Consider the following 16950-nt stretch of genomic DNA (forward strand, 5'->3'; position numbering starts at 1 on the left):
TGTCTAGCAAGCTACCGAGGTGGCTGAATAACTGTTGCTGCTGTTGAAGGAAGCGTTCCGTCCACTCGATTATACGTCACACCAACAGCATCGCCTTAAAGCCCCACATGATGTATTGTTACACCATGTAGGAGCAGTATAGACCTAGTCTGTTCATTATATACATCTACATGATGTATTGTTACACCATGTAGGAGCAGTATAGACCTAGTCTGTTCATTATATACATCTACATGATGTATTGTTACACCATGTAGGAGCAGTATAGACCTAGTCTGTTCATTATATACATCTACATGATGTATTGTTACACCAACACAAAAAAGGAAATTATATTATTTTATACTAATACAATTGCTCAGAGAAAGAGATTTAGTTTAAAATGTAATTCTCAAAACGTTGGGGTCTGAATTATTGCCACCCATGTTTTCAATACTCCAGCACCTTCCCCTTGGGAGGATAACGACACTCAAATGTTTTATGAGATTAGAGAACACATTGGGTGGGATCTTAGACCCTTCCTCCATACAGAATCTCTCCATGTCCTTGATTTATTTTGTCTGCGCTTGTGGACTGCCCTGTTCAATTCAAACCACAGGTTTTCAATGGAGTTCAAGTCTGAAGACTGAAATGGCCATTGAAAATGTTGATTTTGTGAACAAGTTCTTTGTGGATGTTGATGTGTCTTGCTGGAAGATCCACTTATGGCCAAGTTTCAGCCTCCTAGCAGAGAGGTAACCAGGTTTTGGGCTAAAATATCCTGGTAGTGGGTCAAGTTTATTTATTTATTTTATACAGTAATTTTTGCTCATCTTTATCAAGGGTATCAATAACTCGGTGCTTATTTTGATATCTAGTTATTTGACTGAGTCAGAAATACAGATGTGGAGTAGAGGTTACGTTTGTTTTAAATTCTCATAAAACATCTGAACTAATCTAACAACACGTGTTGCTCTTTGTAAGTGTTGATATAATATTAATATTTAATAGAGATAAAAAAACGTTTCCCTAAACTGCTTTATAATATTATAATTCAATGAAGAATAAAAATAGTTTTCCCTCCTCAACTGCGTTTCCTCCCTCCAGACAGCAGATGGCGATAAGTGTCTTTCAGGCGATGTTTCTAGTGTGACGTATAATCTAGTGGACGGAACGCTTCTTCAACAACTGCAGCCACCTCGGTAGCTCGCTAGCTGACAGAGTCGGAACATTCAAGTTCTTTAGACAATTTCGTGGTTTATTTACCACTTTATTTTAAACATACTTATGTGGAAACAACTAGCTACCCCATTTAATTTAATATTTACGTTGTAAGTCAACTAGCTGGCTGGTTAAGTTAGCACTAGTCTAGTCGCTAATGCTAACTAGCTGTTATCCCCGACCATGAGCTCACTAAGCCACTCTCCTCCTGTTAAAGAAGAGGAGGTCTGCTGGACGGAGGAAGAAGCTCTTGTGAAAGAGGAGGAGGAAGAGGGACTTTGGCTCAACGTTGTCGTGAAAGAGGAAGAGGAGGATGTCACACTACAAAGACAAGTAGAGGGTGAAGCTGTTACAGTGAAAGATGAAGAGAAAGACGTTACAGAGAAAGAAGCATTCAGAGTGAAAGATGAGGGGGATGTTACTGTGAATAAAAAGGAGGAGGATGCAGTTTTTGGAGTGGAGGATGAAGTGAAAGAAGATGAACACGTTTTTGGAATGAAGGATGAAGAGGGGGAGATTACTGTCACATTAGAGGAGGACGAAGAAGAGAAGACTGGAGAACTGATTAACACCAGTAAATACAGTGAGTACTATCTTATAAAACAGGGACATTGATCTGATTAACACCAGTAAATACAGTGAGTACTATCTAATAAAACAGGGACATTGATCTGATTAACACCTGTAAATACAGTGAGTACTATCTTATAAAACAGGGACATTGATCTGGTTAACACCAGTAAATACAGTGAGTACTATCTTATAAAACAGGGACATTGATCTGATTAACACCAGTAAATACAGTGAGTACTATCTTATAAAACAGGGACATTGATCTGATTAACACCAGTAAATACAGTGAGTACTATCTAATAAAACAGGGACATTGATCTGATTAACACCAGTAAATACAGTGAGTACTATCTTATAAAACAGGGACACAAACTCTGCAGTTGTTGAACTAATGTGTGATTTTTAAAAGGGCATTCTACATTTGAATATGTTTCTGTACTGTCGGAATTGTTCATGACGTCCTCCAGTGATTTAAAAAAAAACTTTTCCTGTTGAAAAGTGATATATAAATACAGTGAAGTATAAACACACTAAAAGGAAACAAATAAATGTTTTGAGCAAAATAGTGTTTTTTTAGACAACTGCAAACTAGACGGAGTGAGTGATGTCATAGTAAGGCCTCCAAGGAGTTGGCTTGATGGGAAGTCGTTATGTCATCCAATAGGAGACTGATCTTCATGTGAATATTCATTATTCTTTTTAAAATCATTCATGTTCTGTCAAGTTGGTTGTTGATCATTGCTAGAAAGCCATTTTCTAGTCTTTCCATAGACTTTCAAGACGATTTAAGTCCAAACTGTAACTAGGCCACTCAGGAACATTCAATGTCATCTTGGTAAGCTCCTCCAGTGTAGATTTAGCCTTGTGGTTTAGGTTATTGTCCTGTTAGGACAGTTTTTTGTATTCAGATCTCTGAAATGCTCTCTACCTACGTAACATTTAGTGTCTCCTTATGTTACGGTGGGAAAATAGTTTTAATGGGAACAGAAATCCTAAATCATTTCAGAGTTTGCTAAATCCAATGGTTCTAACCTAGAGTCACCTTAACTTTATTGACAACACCCAAATGGATACTGTCATTAACGCGGTTCTTCAATAATTACACATAATACTGTAGCTTTTTAGTTACAGTCACATGTTCAACTATCATCAGCTGATCCAGGAAATCATTTTCTGAATGACAGTCACATGACAAACATCACGACATGCAACAACAACCAAAGTGCTTCTTCATTCATTACTCTGGTAAAGACAGTTATGCCGTGCTCTATGTTGGATCCAACATCCCAAACAAATCAATGTTCATAATGTGTTATTGTCTGGTTGATTTACAGTAGGGACTCGTTAGTCTGTTTGGACACAGAGATACTTACCTCATAATGTGTAGAGAACTGTTCCTTGATGGATAGGCTATTGTACAACACACAGAGCTATTTTCCTTTATTCAGGACATTTAGAATGACAACACATTACAGAGTAGCCTAGTGGGATTATTCACCAAATTATCTGGTGATCAGGTTATGAAATATCATGACAAAGACATTTTAGTTTCCTTGTTTCACCTGAAATATTAAATTATATATTATCTTAGGTGAAGTTATGGGTCCTACAGTAGGTCTATGTTGTTGTTAGGTGAAGTTATGGGTTGTACAGTAGGTCTATGTTGTTGTTTGGTGATGTTATGGGTCCTACAGTAGATCTATGTTGTTAGGTGAAGTTATGGGTCCTACAGTAGGTCTATGTTGTTGTTAGGTGAAGTTATGGGTTGTACAGTAGGTCTATGTTGTTGTTTGGTGATGTTATGGGTCCTACAGTAGGTCTATGTTGTTGTTAAATCAAATCAAATTTCAAATCAAATCAAATGTTTTTATGTAGCCCTTCTTACATCAGCTTATATCTCAAAGTGCTGTACAGAAACCCAGCCTAAAACCACAAACAGCAAGCAATGCAGGTGTAGAAGCACAGTGGCTAGGAAAAACTCCCGAGAAAGGCCAAAAACCTAGGAAGAAACCTAGAGAGGAACCAGGCTATGAGGGGTGGCCAGTCCTCTTCTGGCTGTGCATTATAACAATACATGGCCAAGATGTTCAAATGTTCATAGATGACCAGCAGGGTCAAATAATAATAATCACAGTAGTTGTCGAGGGTGCAACAGGTCAGCACCTCAGGATTAAATGTCAGTTGGCTTTTCATAGCCGATTATTGAGAGTATCTCTACCGCTCCTGCTGTCTCTAGAGAGTTGAAAACAGCAGGTCTGGGACAGGTTGCACGTCCGGTGAACAGGTCAGGGTGCCATAGCCGCAGGCAGAACAGTTGAAACTGGAGCAGCAGCACGGCCAGGTGGACTGGGGACAGCAAGGAGTCATCATGCCAGGTAGTCCTGAGGCATGGTCCTAGGGCTCAGGTCCTCCTCCGAGAGAAAGAAAGATAGAATTAGAGAGAGCATACTTAAATTCACACAGGACACCGGAGAAGACAGGGTAACTACTCTCGATATAACTGCATGATCCTAGCCCCCCGACACATAAACTACTGCAGCATAAATACTGGAGGCTGAGACAGGAGGGGACAGGAGACACTGGCCCCATCCGATGATACCCCAGACAGGGCCAAACAGGCAGGATATAACCCCACCCACTTTGCCGAAACACAGCCCCCACACCACTAGAGGGATGTCTCCAACCACCAACTTACCATCCTGAGACAAGGCCAAGTATAGCCCACAAAGATCTCCGCCACGGCACAACCCAAGGGTGGGGGGGGGGGGGGGGTGCCAACCCAGACAGGAAGACCACGTCAGTGACTCAACCCACTCAAGTGACGCACCCCTCCTACGGACAGCATGGAAGACGACCAGTAAGCCAGTGACTCAGCCCCTGTAATAGATAATAATAATAGATTAATTAATAATAATTAATCATAATAATTAATAATGTAATAGAGGCAGAGAATCCCAGTGGAAAGAGGGGAACCGGTCAGGCAGAGACAGCAAGGGCGGTTCATTGCTCCAGTGCCTTTCCGTTCACCTTCACACTCCTGGGCCAGACTTCACTCAATCGTATGACCTACTGAAGAGTTGAGTCTTCAATAAAGACTTAAAGGTTGAGATCGAGTCTGCGTCTCTCACATGGGTAGGCAGACCATTCCATAAAATGGAGCTCTATTGGAGAAAGCCCTGCCTCCAGCTGTTTGCTTAGAAATTCTAGGGACAATTAGGAGGCCTGCGTCTTGTGACCATAGCGTACGTGTAGGTATGTAGGGCAGGACCAAATCGAAAAGATAGGTAGGAGCAAGCCCATGTAATGCTTTGTAGGTTAGCAGTAAAACCTTGAAATCAGCCCTTGCCTTAACAGGAAGCCAGTGTAGAAAGGCTAGCACTGGAGTAATATGATAAAAAAAATTGGTTCTAGTCAAGATTCTAGCAGCCGTATTTAGCACTAACTGAAGTTTATTTAGTGCTTTATCCGGGTAGCCAGAAAGTAGAGCATTGCAGTAGTCTAACCTAGAAGTGACAAAAGCATGGATGAATTTTTCTTTATCATTTTTGGACAGAACATTTCTGATTTTTGCAATGTTACATAAATGGAAAGAAGCTGTCCTTGAAACAGTCTTGATATGTTCGTCAAAAGAGAGATCAGGGTGCAGAGTAACGCCGAGGTCCTTCACAGTTTTATTTGAGACGACTGTACAACCATCAAGATTAATTGTCAGATTCAACAGAAGATCTCTTTGTTTCTTGGGACCTAGAACAAGCATCTCTGTTTTGTCCGAGTTTAAAAGTAGAAAGTTTGCAGCCATCCACTTCCTTATGTCTGAAACGCAGGCTTCCAGCGAGGACAATTTTGTGGCTTCACCATGTTTCATCGAAATGTACAGCTGTGTGTCATCCGCATAGTAGTGAAAGTTAACATTATGTTTTCGAATGACACCCCCAAGAGGTAAAATATATAGTGAAAACAATAGTGGTCCTGAAACGGAACCTTGAGGAACACCGAAATATACAGTTGATTTGTCAGAGGACAAACCATCCACAGAGACAAACTGATATCTTTCCGACAGATAAGATCTAAACCAGGCCGGAACTTGTCCGTGTAGACCAATTTGGGTTTCCAATCTCCAAAAGAATGTGGTGATCAATGGTATCGAAAGCAGCACTAAGATCTAGGAGCACGAGGACAGATGCAGAGCCTCGGTCTGACGCCATTAAAAGGTCATTTACCACCTTCACAAGTGCAGTCTCAGTGCTATGATGGGGTCTGAAACCAGACTGAAGCATTTCGTATACATTGTTTGTCTTCAGGAAGGCAGTGAGTTGCTGCACAACAGCTTTTTCAATTTTTTTTGAGAGGAATGGGAGATTCGATATAGGCCGATAGTCTTTTATATTTTCTGGGTCAAGGTTTGGCTTTTTCAAGAGAGGCTTTATTACTTTATTACAAGATAATGCAAAGCAGTGCGACAGAAACAACAACACAGAGTTACACATGGAATAAACAAGCGTACAGTCAATAACACAATAGAAAAAAGGAAAGTCTATATACAGTGTGTGCAAATGGCATGAGGAGGTAAGGCAATAAATAGGCCATAGTAGCAGAGTAATTACAATTTAGCAGCTTAACACTGGAGGGATAGATGAGCAGATGATGATGAGCAGATGAAGGTGTGTAAGTAGTGATACTGTTGTGCAAAAGAGCAAGAAAGTAAATAAAACAATATGGGGATGAGGTAGGTAGATTGGCTGGGCTATTTACAGATGGACTATGTACAGCTGCAGCGATCGGTAAGCTGCTCAGATAGCTGATGTTTAAAGTTAGTGAGGGAAATGTTAGTCTCCAGCTTCTGCGATTTTTGCAATTCGTTCCAGTCACTTGCAGCAGAGAACTGGAAGGAAAGGCGGCCAAAGGAGGTGTTGGCTTTGGGGATGACCAGTGAGATGTACCTGCTGATATACCTGCATGTGAATATTAAAGTCACCAAAAATTAGAATATTATCTGCCATGACTACAAGGTCCAATAGGAATTCAGGGAACTCAGTGAGGAACGCTGTATATGGCCCAGGAGGCCTGTAAACAGTAGCTATAAAAAGTGATTGAGTAGGCTGCATAGATTTCATGACATGGTCATTAGTGTAACCAGGAGGTGAGGCCTCATTAACACAGTGAATTCATCAGGCTTAAGCCATGTTTCAGTCAGGCCAATCACATTAACACATTAAGATTATGATCAGTGATTAGTTCATTGACTATAACTGCCTTGGAAGTGAGGGATCTAACATTAAGTAGCCCTATTTTGAGATGTGAGGTATCACAATCTCTTTCAATAATGGCAGGAATGGAGGGGGTCTTTATTCTAGTGAGATTGCTAAGGCGAACACCGCCATGTTTAGTTTTGCCCAACCTAGGTCGAGGCACAGACACGGTCTCAATGGGGATAGCTGAGCTGACTACCCTGACTGCTAGTGGCAGACTCCACTAAGCTGGCAGGATGGCTAACAGCCTGCTTTCTGGCCTGCATCCTATTTCATTGTGGAGCTAGGGGAGTTAGAGCCCTGTCTATGTTCATAGATAAGATTAAAGCACCCCTCCAGCTAGGATGGAGTCCGTCACTCCTCAACAGGCCAGGCTTGGTCCTGTTTGTGGGTGAGTCTGTCACGCAAATTTCTATCCCAATGTTCTAACTAAACTATTTTATATCTGTCTAATTCCTGAAGGTTGTAAATCTCCAGTTCAATGAAATAGACAGTCTCAGCCTGCAATAGATCAATTCATTATTCAGAGAGCGCTCTGTCTTCAAAATGAGAACAGTCTTTTTATAGCACACACACAAATGAACTCGCATCAGTAGAAACTCCACCTCTCTTTAGGTGGACTGTATTTTTCCACAGTTCACATACATTGTTTATCACACTTCTGCAATATGTTTCATCATCTTCTGCAAGCCTAGCCGTTTCTAACAGTTTCTCTCCTCCCTAGGTTGGGGAGGCCTCTTTCCAGTTATTAGTTTCACCGTTATCACAAGTCGACAGTTCAGCTGTCCTTGAATGTCTCAACTATCTCGTATTGCAAAATAGTAACACAATGACCTAGTTTTAAAAAGTCACACACATTATTGGATTATGACTCTAACACATTTCATACAATTATATGGTTTCAGGGTGGAATACTTTAGTCATTATCTTAAACATACAAATTCTTCTATCAGAGTCCCAGAAAGAGGTCCAATTATCTACAAATTCTATCTTTTGGGAGGGGCAGAAAACAGTTTTCAACCAGCGATTGAGTTGTGAGACTCTGCTGTAGAGCTCATCACTCCCCCTAACTGGGAGGGGGCCAGAGACAATTACTCGATGCCGACATCTTTCTAGCTGATTTACAAGCTGAAGCTATGTTGCGCTTGGTGACCTCTGACTGTTTCATCCTAACATCGTTGGTGCCGACGTGGATAACAATATCCCTATACTCTCTACTCTTGCCAGTTTTAGCTTTAGCCAGCACCATCTTCAGATTAGCCTTAACGTTGGTAGCCCTGCCCCCTGGTAAACAGTGTATGATTAGTTTTAAGTCTAATACTGCGGGTAATGGAGTCGCCAATGACTAGGGTTTTCAATTTGTCAGAGCTAATGGTGGGAGGTTTCGGCGTCTCAGACCCCGCTCGGCCTCTAACTCCGACTTGCTGCTTAATGGGGAGAACCGGTTGAAAGTTTCTGTCGGCTGAATAAGTGACACCGGTTGAGCATTCCTACAGCATTTCCCTCCAGAAGCCATGAGAAAGTTGTCCGGCTGCGGGGACCGTGCGAGGGGGTTTATACTAACGTTACTATCTGTACTTGCTGGTGGCACAGACGCTGTTTCATCCTTTCCTACACTGAAGTTACCCTTGCCTAACGATTGCGTCTGAAGCTGGGCTTGCAGCACAGCTATCCTCGCTGTAAGGCGATCGTTCTCCTGTATATTATGAGTACAGCGACTGCAATTAGAAGGCATCATGTTAATGTTACTACTTAGCTTCGGCTGGTGGAAGTCCTGACAAAGCGTCCGGAGTGAAAAAGTTTAATGAAAATAAAAAGTTGAGTGAGGGAAAAACTAACAATATAAACGTAATTAAAAAGCTAAAAACCGTAAAGTTGTCAGGTAGCAAAGTAAGATTAGCAACAAAACGCACAGCAGCACGTAACAAGTCTGCAAGTTGTGACCGGAGACTTGTTAGGTGAAGTTATGGGTCCTACAGTAGGTCTATGTTGTTGTTAGGTGGAGTTATGGGTCCTACACTAGGTCTATGTTGTTGTTAGGTGAAGTTATGGGTCCTACAGTAGGTGTATGTTGTTATTAGGTGAAGTTATGGGTCCTACGTTGTTGTTAGGTAACGTTATGGGTCCTACAGTAGGTCTATGTTGTTGTTAGGTGACGTTATGGGTCCTACAGTAGGTCTATGTTGTTGTTAGGTGAAGTTATGGGTCCTACAGTAGGTCTATGTTGTTAGGTGAAGTTATGGGTCCTACAGTAGGTCTATGTTGTTAGGTGAAGTTATGGGTCCTACAGTAGGTCTATGTTGTTGTTAGGTGAAGTTATGGGTCCTACAGTAGGTCTATGTTATTGTTAGGTGAAGTTATGGGTCCTACAGTAGGTCTATGTTGTTCGGTGATGTTTTGGGTTCTACAGTAGGTCTATGTTGTTGTTAGGTGAAGTTATGGGTTCTACAGTAGGTCTATGTTGTTGTTAGGACCAATAACTTCACCTATGTTGTTCGGTGATGTTTTGGGTCCTACAGTAGGTCTATGTTATTGTTAGGTGAAGTTATGGGTCCTACAGTAGGTCTATGTTGTTAGGTGAAGTTATGGGACCTACAGTAGGTCTATGTTGTTGTTAGGTGAAGTTAAGGGCCAATTGGTTAAAAACTTAGTGTACAAACCCTTATTGTCAGGCTGATGGCAAAGCTAGCCAAAGAGCATTTTTGTAGTTGAAGTGTTTAAGTATAAAGCAGTTGATTTGCGACAGTAACACAAACATATTAAGCAGGGGATTCAAGCGAGCCTTACAATTAAAATCCAAAAGTAACGTGAAATGCACTTATAAGCAACAACAAATGATAATCATAATCAACCTGAAAATGGAGGCGATATTTGCTGTCAGCCTATGAGAACTCCCCTGAGTTTCCCCCACGGTGGTGAATTAGTGAATAGACACAGAGCTTAATGTGAGTTTCCTTGAGTAGCACTCCTGATCTTGCGCTGTAATATTCAGAATACATTGTGAAAAACTAAAATCTTTGCTCACCATTTTTTGCTCCAGGCAGATATACTACATCCATAACTAGTGGTTTCCTCATTCCCAGATATACTACATCCATAACTAGTGGTTTCCTCATTCCCAGATCTACTACATCCATAACTAGTGGTTTCCTCATTCCCAGATCTACTACATCCATAACTAGTGGTTTGCTCATTACCAGATATACTACATCCATAACTAGTGGTTTCCTCATTACCAGATATACTACATCCATAACAAGTGGTTTCCTCATTAGCAGGGAGGTGTTTCTGCAATCAAATTGTGTGCGCATTGCCCTCGTGCTGCAATTTTAGCAAACACAGAAAGGGGCCTATATTGGAGACCAAAAGTCGTCTTGCACACTGCTTAGTTTCAACAACATGAATAACTTATTTCTAGTTACTACTAATGTGAAAACAAGACAAAATAGGATTGTTGCTAAGTTGACTGTCTTAATGGTCAAATAATTTAACAGACGTCAATTGTTGTATAACTTCATGGGTACGACCTTTTACCTCAAATAAACAGTGGATTTCTGCTGTTGTGGGACTTTAACCATCTGTCTGACTTTGTTGTTCACACAGGAGAGAGACGTGACTATCGTGGATCCTCTGGGGAGCCTCAACAACCTCATGATGCTGACAAGGCAGAGAAGAGTCTCTCCAGATCAGAACTCCTCAAGAAACACCTGCAGAGATCCACAGGGAAGAAAACTCACTGCTGCTCTGACTGTGGGAAGAGATTCACCTCATCAGGCATTAAAATTCATCAGAGAACACACACAGGAGAGAAATCTTATTGCTGTGGTGAATGTGGGAAGAGTTTTGTTCAATCTACAGGTCTGAGAGTGCATCAGAGAATACACACAGGAGAGAAATCTTATAGCTGTGGTCAATGTGGGAAGAGTTTTACTGACTCTAGTGGTCTGACGAAACACATGAGAATACACACAGGAGAGAAACCTTATAGCTGTACTCAATGTGGGAAGAGTTTTGTTCAATCTGGCCAGCTGACTCGACACCAGAAAATACACACAGGAGAGAAATCTTATGGCTGTGGTCAATGTGGGAAGAGTTTTGTTCAATCTGGTCATCTGACATCGCACCAGAGAACACACACAGGAGAGAAACCTTATAGCTGTCGTCAATGTGGGAAGAGTTTTGTTCAATCTACAGATCTGAGAGTGCACCAGAGAATACACACAGGAGAGAAACCTTTTAGCTGTACTCAATGTGGGAAGAGTTTTGTTCAATCTACAGATCTGACAGTGCACCAGAGAAGACACACAGGAGAGAAACCTTATAGCTGTACTCAATGTGGGAAGAGTTTTGTTCAATCTGGCCAGCTGACATTACACCAGAGAACACACACAGGAGAGAAACCTTATAGCTGTGATCAATGTGGAAAGAGTTTTGCTGCATCAAGCAATCTGACTCTACACCAGCGAACACACACAGGAGAGAAACCTTATAGCTGTGGTCAATGTGGGAAGAGTTTTACTCAGTCAGGTGGCCTGAAATCACACAAGAGAACACACACAGGAGAGAAATCTTATAGCTGTGATCAGTGTGACAAGAGATACTTTGATAAAAGCTCTCTGATCAAACATCAGAAAATACATGGAGTTATTTCGTGATATCAATGAATTAATGTCACAATGTAGAATGTTTTAACATTGTAGTAGGAGTATTTTAATGATGTCACAATGTAGAACCCTAAACGTTTGTCCCCTGTTCTATTGATTTCAGCATGATATGGATATTAGCCTCAGGGGGAAAATCCAGGCTCTGAATTGAAAGAGAACTCTTTATGTGATTTAACAAAAAGTACTAACAAAAAAAGAGCTGTGTTACACTTACCACGTTGGTGACCCACTTGAATCAAAATGCAACACTTCAAAATGTAGCTAGCTGTTTTCTACAAATTGTCCTCTAACCAGGGATGTACACATTATTCCCAGATTCCGTGTGGTTTTTGAGCTGTTAGTTTTAACAGGATGTGCAACCTCATCTCCCTCCTCTCGCACAAATGATTTTAGCATGATATTGATTAGTTATGACAAATAAGTGTTACTTATTTTAGCGACCCCTACATTTAAATGCATCACTCCAAAATGTAGCTGACTGTCTTCTGCAGGTTGTCCTCTAATCAGTGAGGTAAAAGATATCTCCCATTTCCATGTGTTTTGTTTAGTTTTGTTCGTTTCAACAGCACGTACAACCTGATTTTCCCCCCTAATCGATATCAGTGATTTATTGCTACTTGTCAAAACAACAGCGTTTTTGGTGCTTGTGCAGTTTATAAGCTGCTTGTTTAAAAAAATACAAGTAATATGATTATTGTGGCAGATGTTTGTGTGTAAATACCACATGTTATGTTTAGGTTTTCAATTTATCCCAAACTGTTTCTGCATATTGGTTATTGATTTAGACACGTTAAAACGGTGTTTTAACGTGTCTTAATCAATTGAGGATTGAGGATATCCAACCTAGCAAAATGTAGTTGAAAATATGACTATGCAATCAAATATTTCATTTTTACAATTCATGTAACATTTAGTAATAATTATTTATGCAACCAACTGACTATTATTATTAATGTAACCAATTGACAATTTTTTGGGTCCAATTATATTGACATTGTTGCCCTGCTTTTAGAATATCAAGGTTCATTCTCAGATGTGCCAATCCAAATGTACTAGAGCATGACATTGTGGACTGGGCCCCGATCCAATATAGGAGATGAGTTATGTTTGGGCTCCTTCCAAGGGGACGAGAGTTCTAGAAGCTAGTGAGTTTCACCCCAAAATGTATTATTTAGAAATGTTTTTTCTTGTTTCTAATTGTTGACATCCAGTAGACCATGTTTATATTGGTGAAGGTGAAGCATTGTAGTTGATTATAATGTGAAATGGAAGTTGTTTTCTGTTGGTGGTGAGCAAACTTGTCCAACAAAAATATAGGATATATTTGTTGTCTTAAGGGGGAAGGTGTTACAGGCTTTGGTATTTCTATTTATGTTTTGAGGTTATATCTCGTTAGCACGTAGGACGCACTGATTGGTGTCACCTCGTTAGTCAGTATGTGTTACACCTGTGCTGGCTTGTCCATCTCGTTAGTGGGAAGGTGTTTCACCTGAGCTGGTCCAGGTTCTATTTAAGAGTGTCTGGCCCAGTGCTCCAGTTGTCTTGATACATGTGGAGAGTCAACACCTTTTAGTTGCTCCACCTTTTTGGTTTACTTCCTGTCTTTAAGTTTGGTGTGGGATTTTCTTTTGTTTTCCTCTTCTTGGGCAGATTTAGTGGGTCTCATGGTGGGTATCTTTTTAGGTCCCAGTCATGTAGGTTGAAAGGGGTGTATCTTGGCTGTAAAATACCTTTGTACTTTTGTATTGTGGCTCTCAACGAATCATCTGGGGGTGATTTGTTGACCAGCCATCATTATCGTAGAGCACTCATTTGATTCATTTTGTATGTGTACTTTGTATTGCCCTGCTCCATTATTAAGTGAATAAAGATTTAGTTTAAGAATAACTCTGACTTGTGTGATAAGTTTGTCTCCTCAATTGATTTTAAAGAAATTAAACACCACATTTGGGGATGTGAATCTTGACTTGGTGACCGCTCCTGATGACCTGGGTAAATGGTGCACGAGGGATCCCTCTAACTTGGGATCTCAGGGAGACCACACTTCGGGAACGGAGCAAATGGACCCACCTTTGATCTGAGAGGCAGCCAGCCGAGTGGATACCATCAGTATAGTATATATAGTGGATACCATCAGTATAGTATATTTATATACCACATCTTGAACGTAGTTTAAAAAAAAGAGGTGAGCGAAACACGCAAAGTGGAGTTTTTAGAAAATCCTCGTAGACTCTGAGTGTGTTTTCCTGTGTGAGGGGAGGCACCTTGGAGGATGATCTTAGTGTGTTTTCCTGGGGGGTGGTGTAAACAGGGCCGAGTCAGTGGAGGATGATCTGAGAGTCAGTCGACTCAGACACTTATCATTGGTCGGTTGCGGGCGACCTAGAGCCATCCTGACACTGAATTGATCACAGTGGGGATTGGTCTGTAGGGGTGAGGGGCCAGGGTGACTGTGGGTTCTGTGTGAAACACGGTACCTGGTGAAACTCTATTGGAAGAAGAACCTAATTCTGAAAAGTGTCTGTGTGACTCTCAGAAGTGGTGAATTCCAATTATTTTAAATGTGCTGGCCAGTTATGCCCTGGGTTTAAATATCTAGAATCTTTGGGAACTAGATGACAATTTTAATGTTAAAACATCCGGAATCTGGAATCCGCCCTGTTTACGCCTCCCAATACCTTCTTCTTGATCCCAATTGCATTGTGTCCATGTTCTGTCCTATAAGAAGTTCAAAGGAAGAGAAAATGTGTCAAAGAATAGTCTTACAAGCATTAAAACATATATATATATATATATATATATATATTAAATAAATCTTGAAAGATAAATGACATCGACATACAATTGAATGCAAATTAGAAGAACATATTGGAGAAAGCACTAGCCAATACAGTACTGCCATACAGGCCTAATATCACATTTCAAGATAGCTAGGGTTTGACCAACTATTTGTTTGCATAACCTATTTAATATAACAAAGAAGCTATGCTATAATATTAAGTTTATACTCTATATGATAAGAGCATACTGCTGTGTGAGAGGAAGGGTCTCATGGGATGTTGAGTCATATGGAAAGAATGCAGATGCTGTAAATCAGGGATATGGAAGAGCTTGTTAAAAGATAAGGGCAGGATATGGGTGAAATGTATATGCGGAGGGGTGTCGGGGTTTTAGAGAACTGTGCATTGTGCAGTCACAAGATAAATCGACTGCCAAAGATAATAACTACGCCCGGCAACAGGAGGCGTCTCGAGGTTGGGACCAACCTGCACGCCAACGGTAGGATGAGCAAGTTTAAACCACGCTCATCCTCCCTCTGACAGGCCAGCAGTGAGCGGGAACTATCTCTGTCAGAGTATTTAATGAAAAGCAAAGGATGTGTAACACAGTTCTCTGTTTTGCCCTGCGAGGTGTTACAGGGAGCCCGTATAGACGAACCACCTATTTACCCTTCAAGTGTTTGCATTAATTAAAGTACAAAGAAATCAGAAGTTACTATGTGCTGACTATTTTGTTCTGATACCAGATTCGAATTGACGTGACCCGACACAAGATATCTTTGTACACAAATTGTTCAATATTTTATCAGGCTGACTTGAAAGATTATACGCAACGTTTTGCTGCGTGGCAATACTGTGTTTGGATTCTGAAGGGCATTTATACAAAAGAGGTAGTCTAGACACTGTATTAATACCATTATGCATTTGAATCCCATCAACAGCTACCATCTAAGATATTAATTTACCCCCTCCACCCAAGGCGTCGCCGGACATGTAACGTTTCCAAAATGGGATAGTATTGTACATGTAACGGTTCCAAAATGGGGTAGTATTGTACATGTAATGTTTCCAAAATGGGATAGTATTGTCCATGTAACGTTTCCAAAATGGCATAGTATTGTACATGTAACGTTTCCAAAATGGGATAGTATTGTACATGTAACGTTTCCAAAATGGGATAGTATTGTACATGTAATGTATCCAAAATGGGATAGTATTGTACATGTAACGTTTCCAAAAAGGGATAGTATTGTCCATGTAACGTTATGCCCCCTTGTGAGTTAATAGTATTGCATGCTGTAGCAGGCTATATAAAGAGGAAGACCTCCATTGACGATTCAGTTCGTTGTAACATCTCGTCTGGACAGGTCACCGTCCTTAGTTAGTTAGTTAGTTAGTTAACGAAGCTAACGTTAGCTAGTTCATTATCACAAAAGTGAGAACCGCTCTAGATTGGAAACTTACATTAATGAGTGTAAAGCCATGTTGGCTTTATGGAAACGATATACAATATATGGGAAAGAATATAGTTGAGGAAATAATCCAAACCTAGTTGTGCCAAGTTAGGACATAACGTTAGCTAGCTAGCTAACGGTACTGTACTGTAGCTCATACAACGCCGACGGTCAAACCCGGCTTTCTAATATTTACGTTAATTAACTATAGTAACGTTATGGAAGATATTCACAGAAAAACATAATTGTCTTCGTTATTCATTATTAGTGTGTTATATTATTATAATAAATGATTGAGACATATTCAGAGACAAACATCAACCCAACTTAACCTTTTTAACTGTTGTCGCATCCAAACTTGTCACCATCGTTTTCAGTTGTAATTGCGAAGTTCCCGGAAGAAGTCCAGCAACAACGGAGGTTCCACGATGAACCCACCTTCTAACAAGTTCTTTAAACAACCTCTTGGGGCTGTTTTTCATTGACCAAGAACCCTACGGTTCTTAGGGGATCTGAGCAACTCCAGTTGAACCCTTCATTTTTAGAGTGTAGTCGGCTCTATTTACTCTCAGATTCAAACATGATGATTAGCATCAACGATCAAGTCAGCTGCTGCTGCTCCAATACAGTATGAGGTGAGACGGTGAACTGATGTTGAACCGGGCAGTCAGCTGCTGCTGCTCCAATACAGTATGAGGTGAGACGGTGAACTGATGTTGAACCGGGCAGTCAGCTGCTGCTGCTCCAATACAGTATGAGGTGAGACGGTGAACTGATGTTGAACTGGGCAGTCAGCTGCTGCTGCTCCAATACAGTATGAGGTGAGACGGTGAACTGATGTTGAACCGGGCAGTCAGCTGCTGCTGCTCCAATACAGTATGAGGTGAGACGGTGAACTGATGTTGAATCATAATGATTAAGTTAATAAAAATTAATTAGTGAAACTATTAAAAAATAGTATATGTCATATTAAATATATTGCTCTATTGTTATGATATAGAAACATCATGGAATATTGTACATCATATTA

The 16950-nt window shown here is 40.6% G+C and overlaps 1 protein-coding gene across 1 annotated transcript; it reads left to right on the forward strand.

The window, feature by feature from the left end:
• Positions 1-1164: 1164 nt before the first annotated feature.
• Positions 1165-13567, forward strand: LOC145863925 (uncharacterized). Its single transcript, XM_082968355.1, has 2 exons — positions 1165-1783; positions 10626-13567. Exons 1-2 carry the CDS (start codon positions 1384-1386, stop codon positions 11675-11677), a joined length of 1452 nt encoding a protein of 483 aa, XP_082824481.1. The 5' UTR covers positions 1165-1383; the 3' UTR covers positions 11678-13567.
• The last annotated feature ends 3383 nt before the right edge of the window (positions 13568-16950 follow it).

This window comes from Salmo salar, chromosome 02, assembly GCF_965601325.2.
Source record: "Salmo salar chromosome 02, fSalSal1, whole genome shotgun sequence".
Taxonomy (NCBI): Eukaryota; Metazoa; Chordata; class Actinopteri; order Salmoniformes; family Salmonidae; genus Salmo; species Salmo salar.

Excerpts from the sequence above, each read along its gene's own strand:
- LOC145863925 (XM_082968355.1), top strand. The coding sequence starts at position 1,384 with ATGAGCTCACTAAGCCACTCTCCTCCTGTTAAAGAAGAGGAGGTCTGC. Across the intron at positions 1,784-10,625 it reads GATTAACACCAGTAAATACA|GAGAGAGACGTGACTATCGT; the intron begins GTGAGTACTATC and ends TTGTTCACACAG.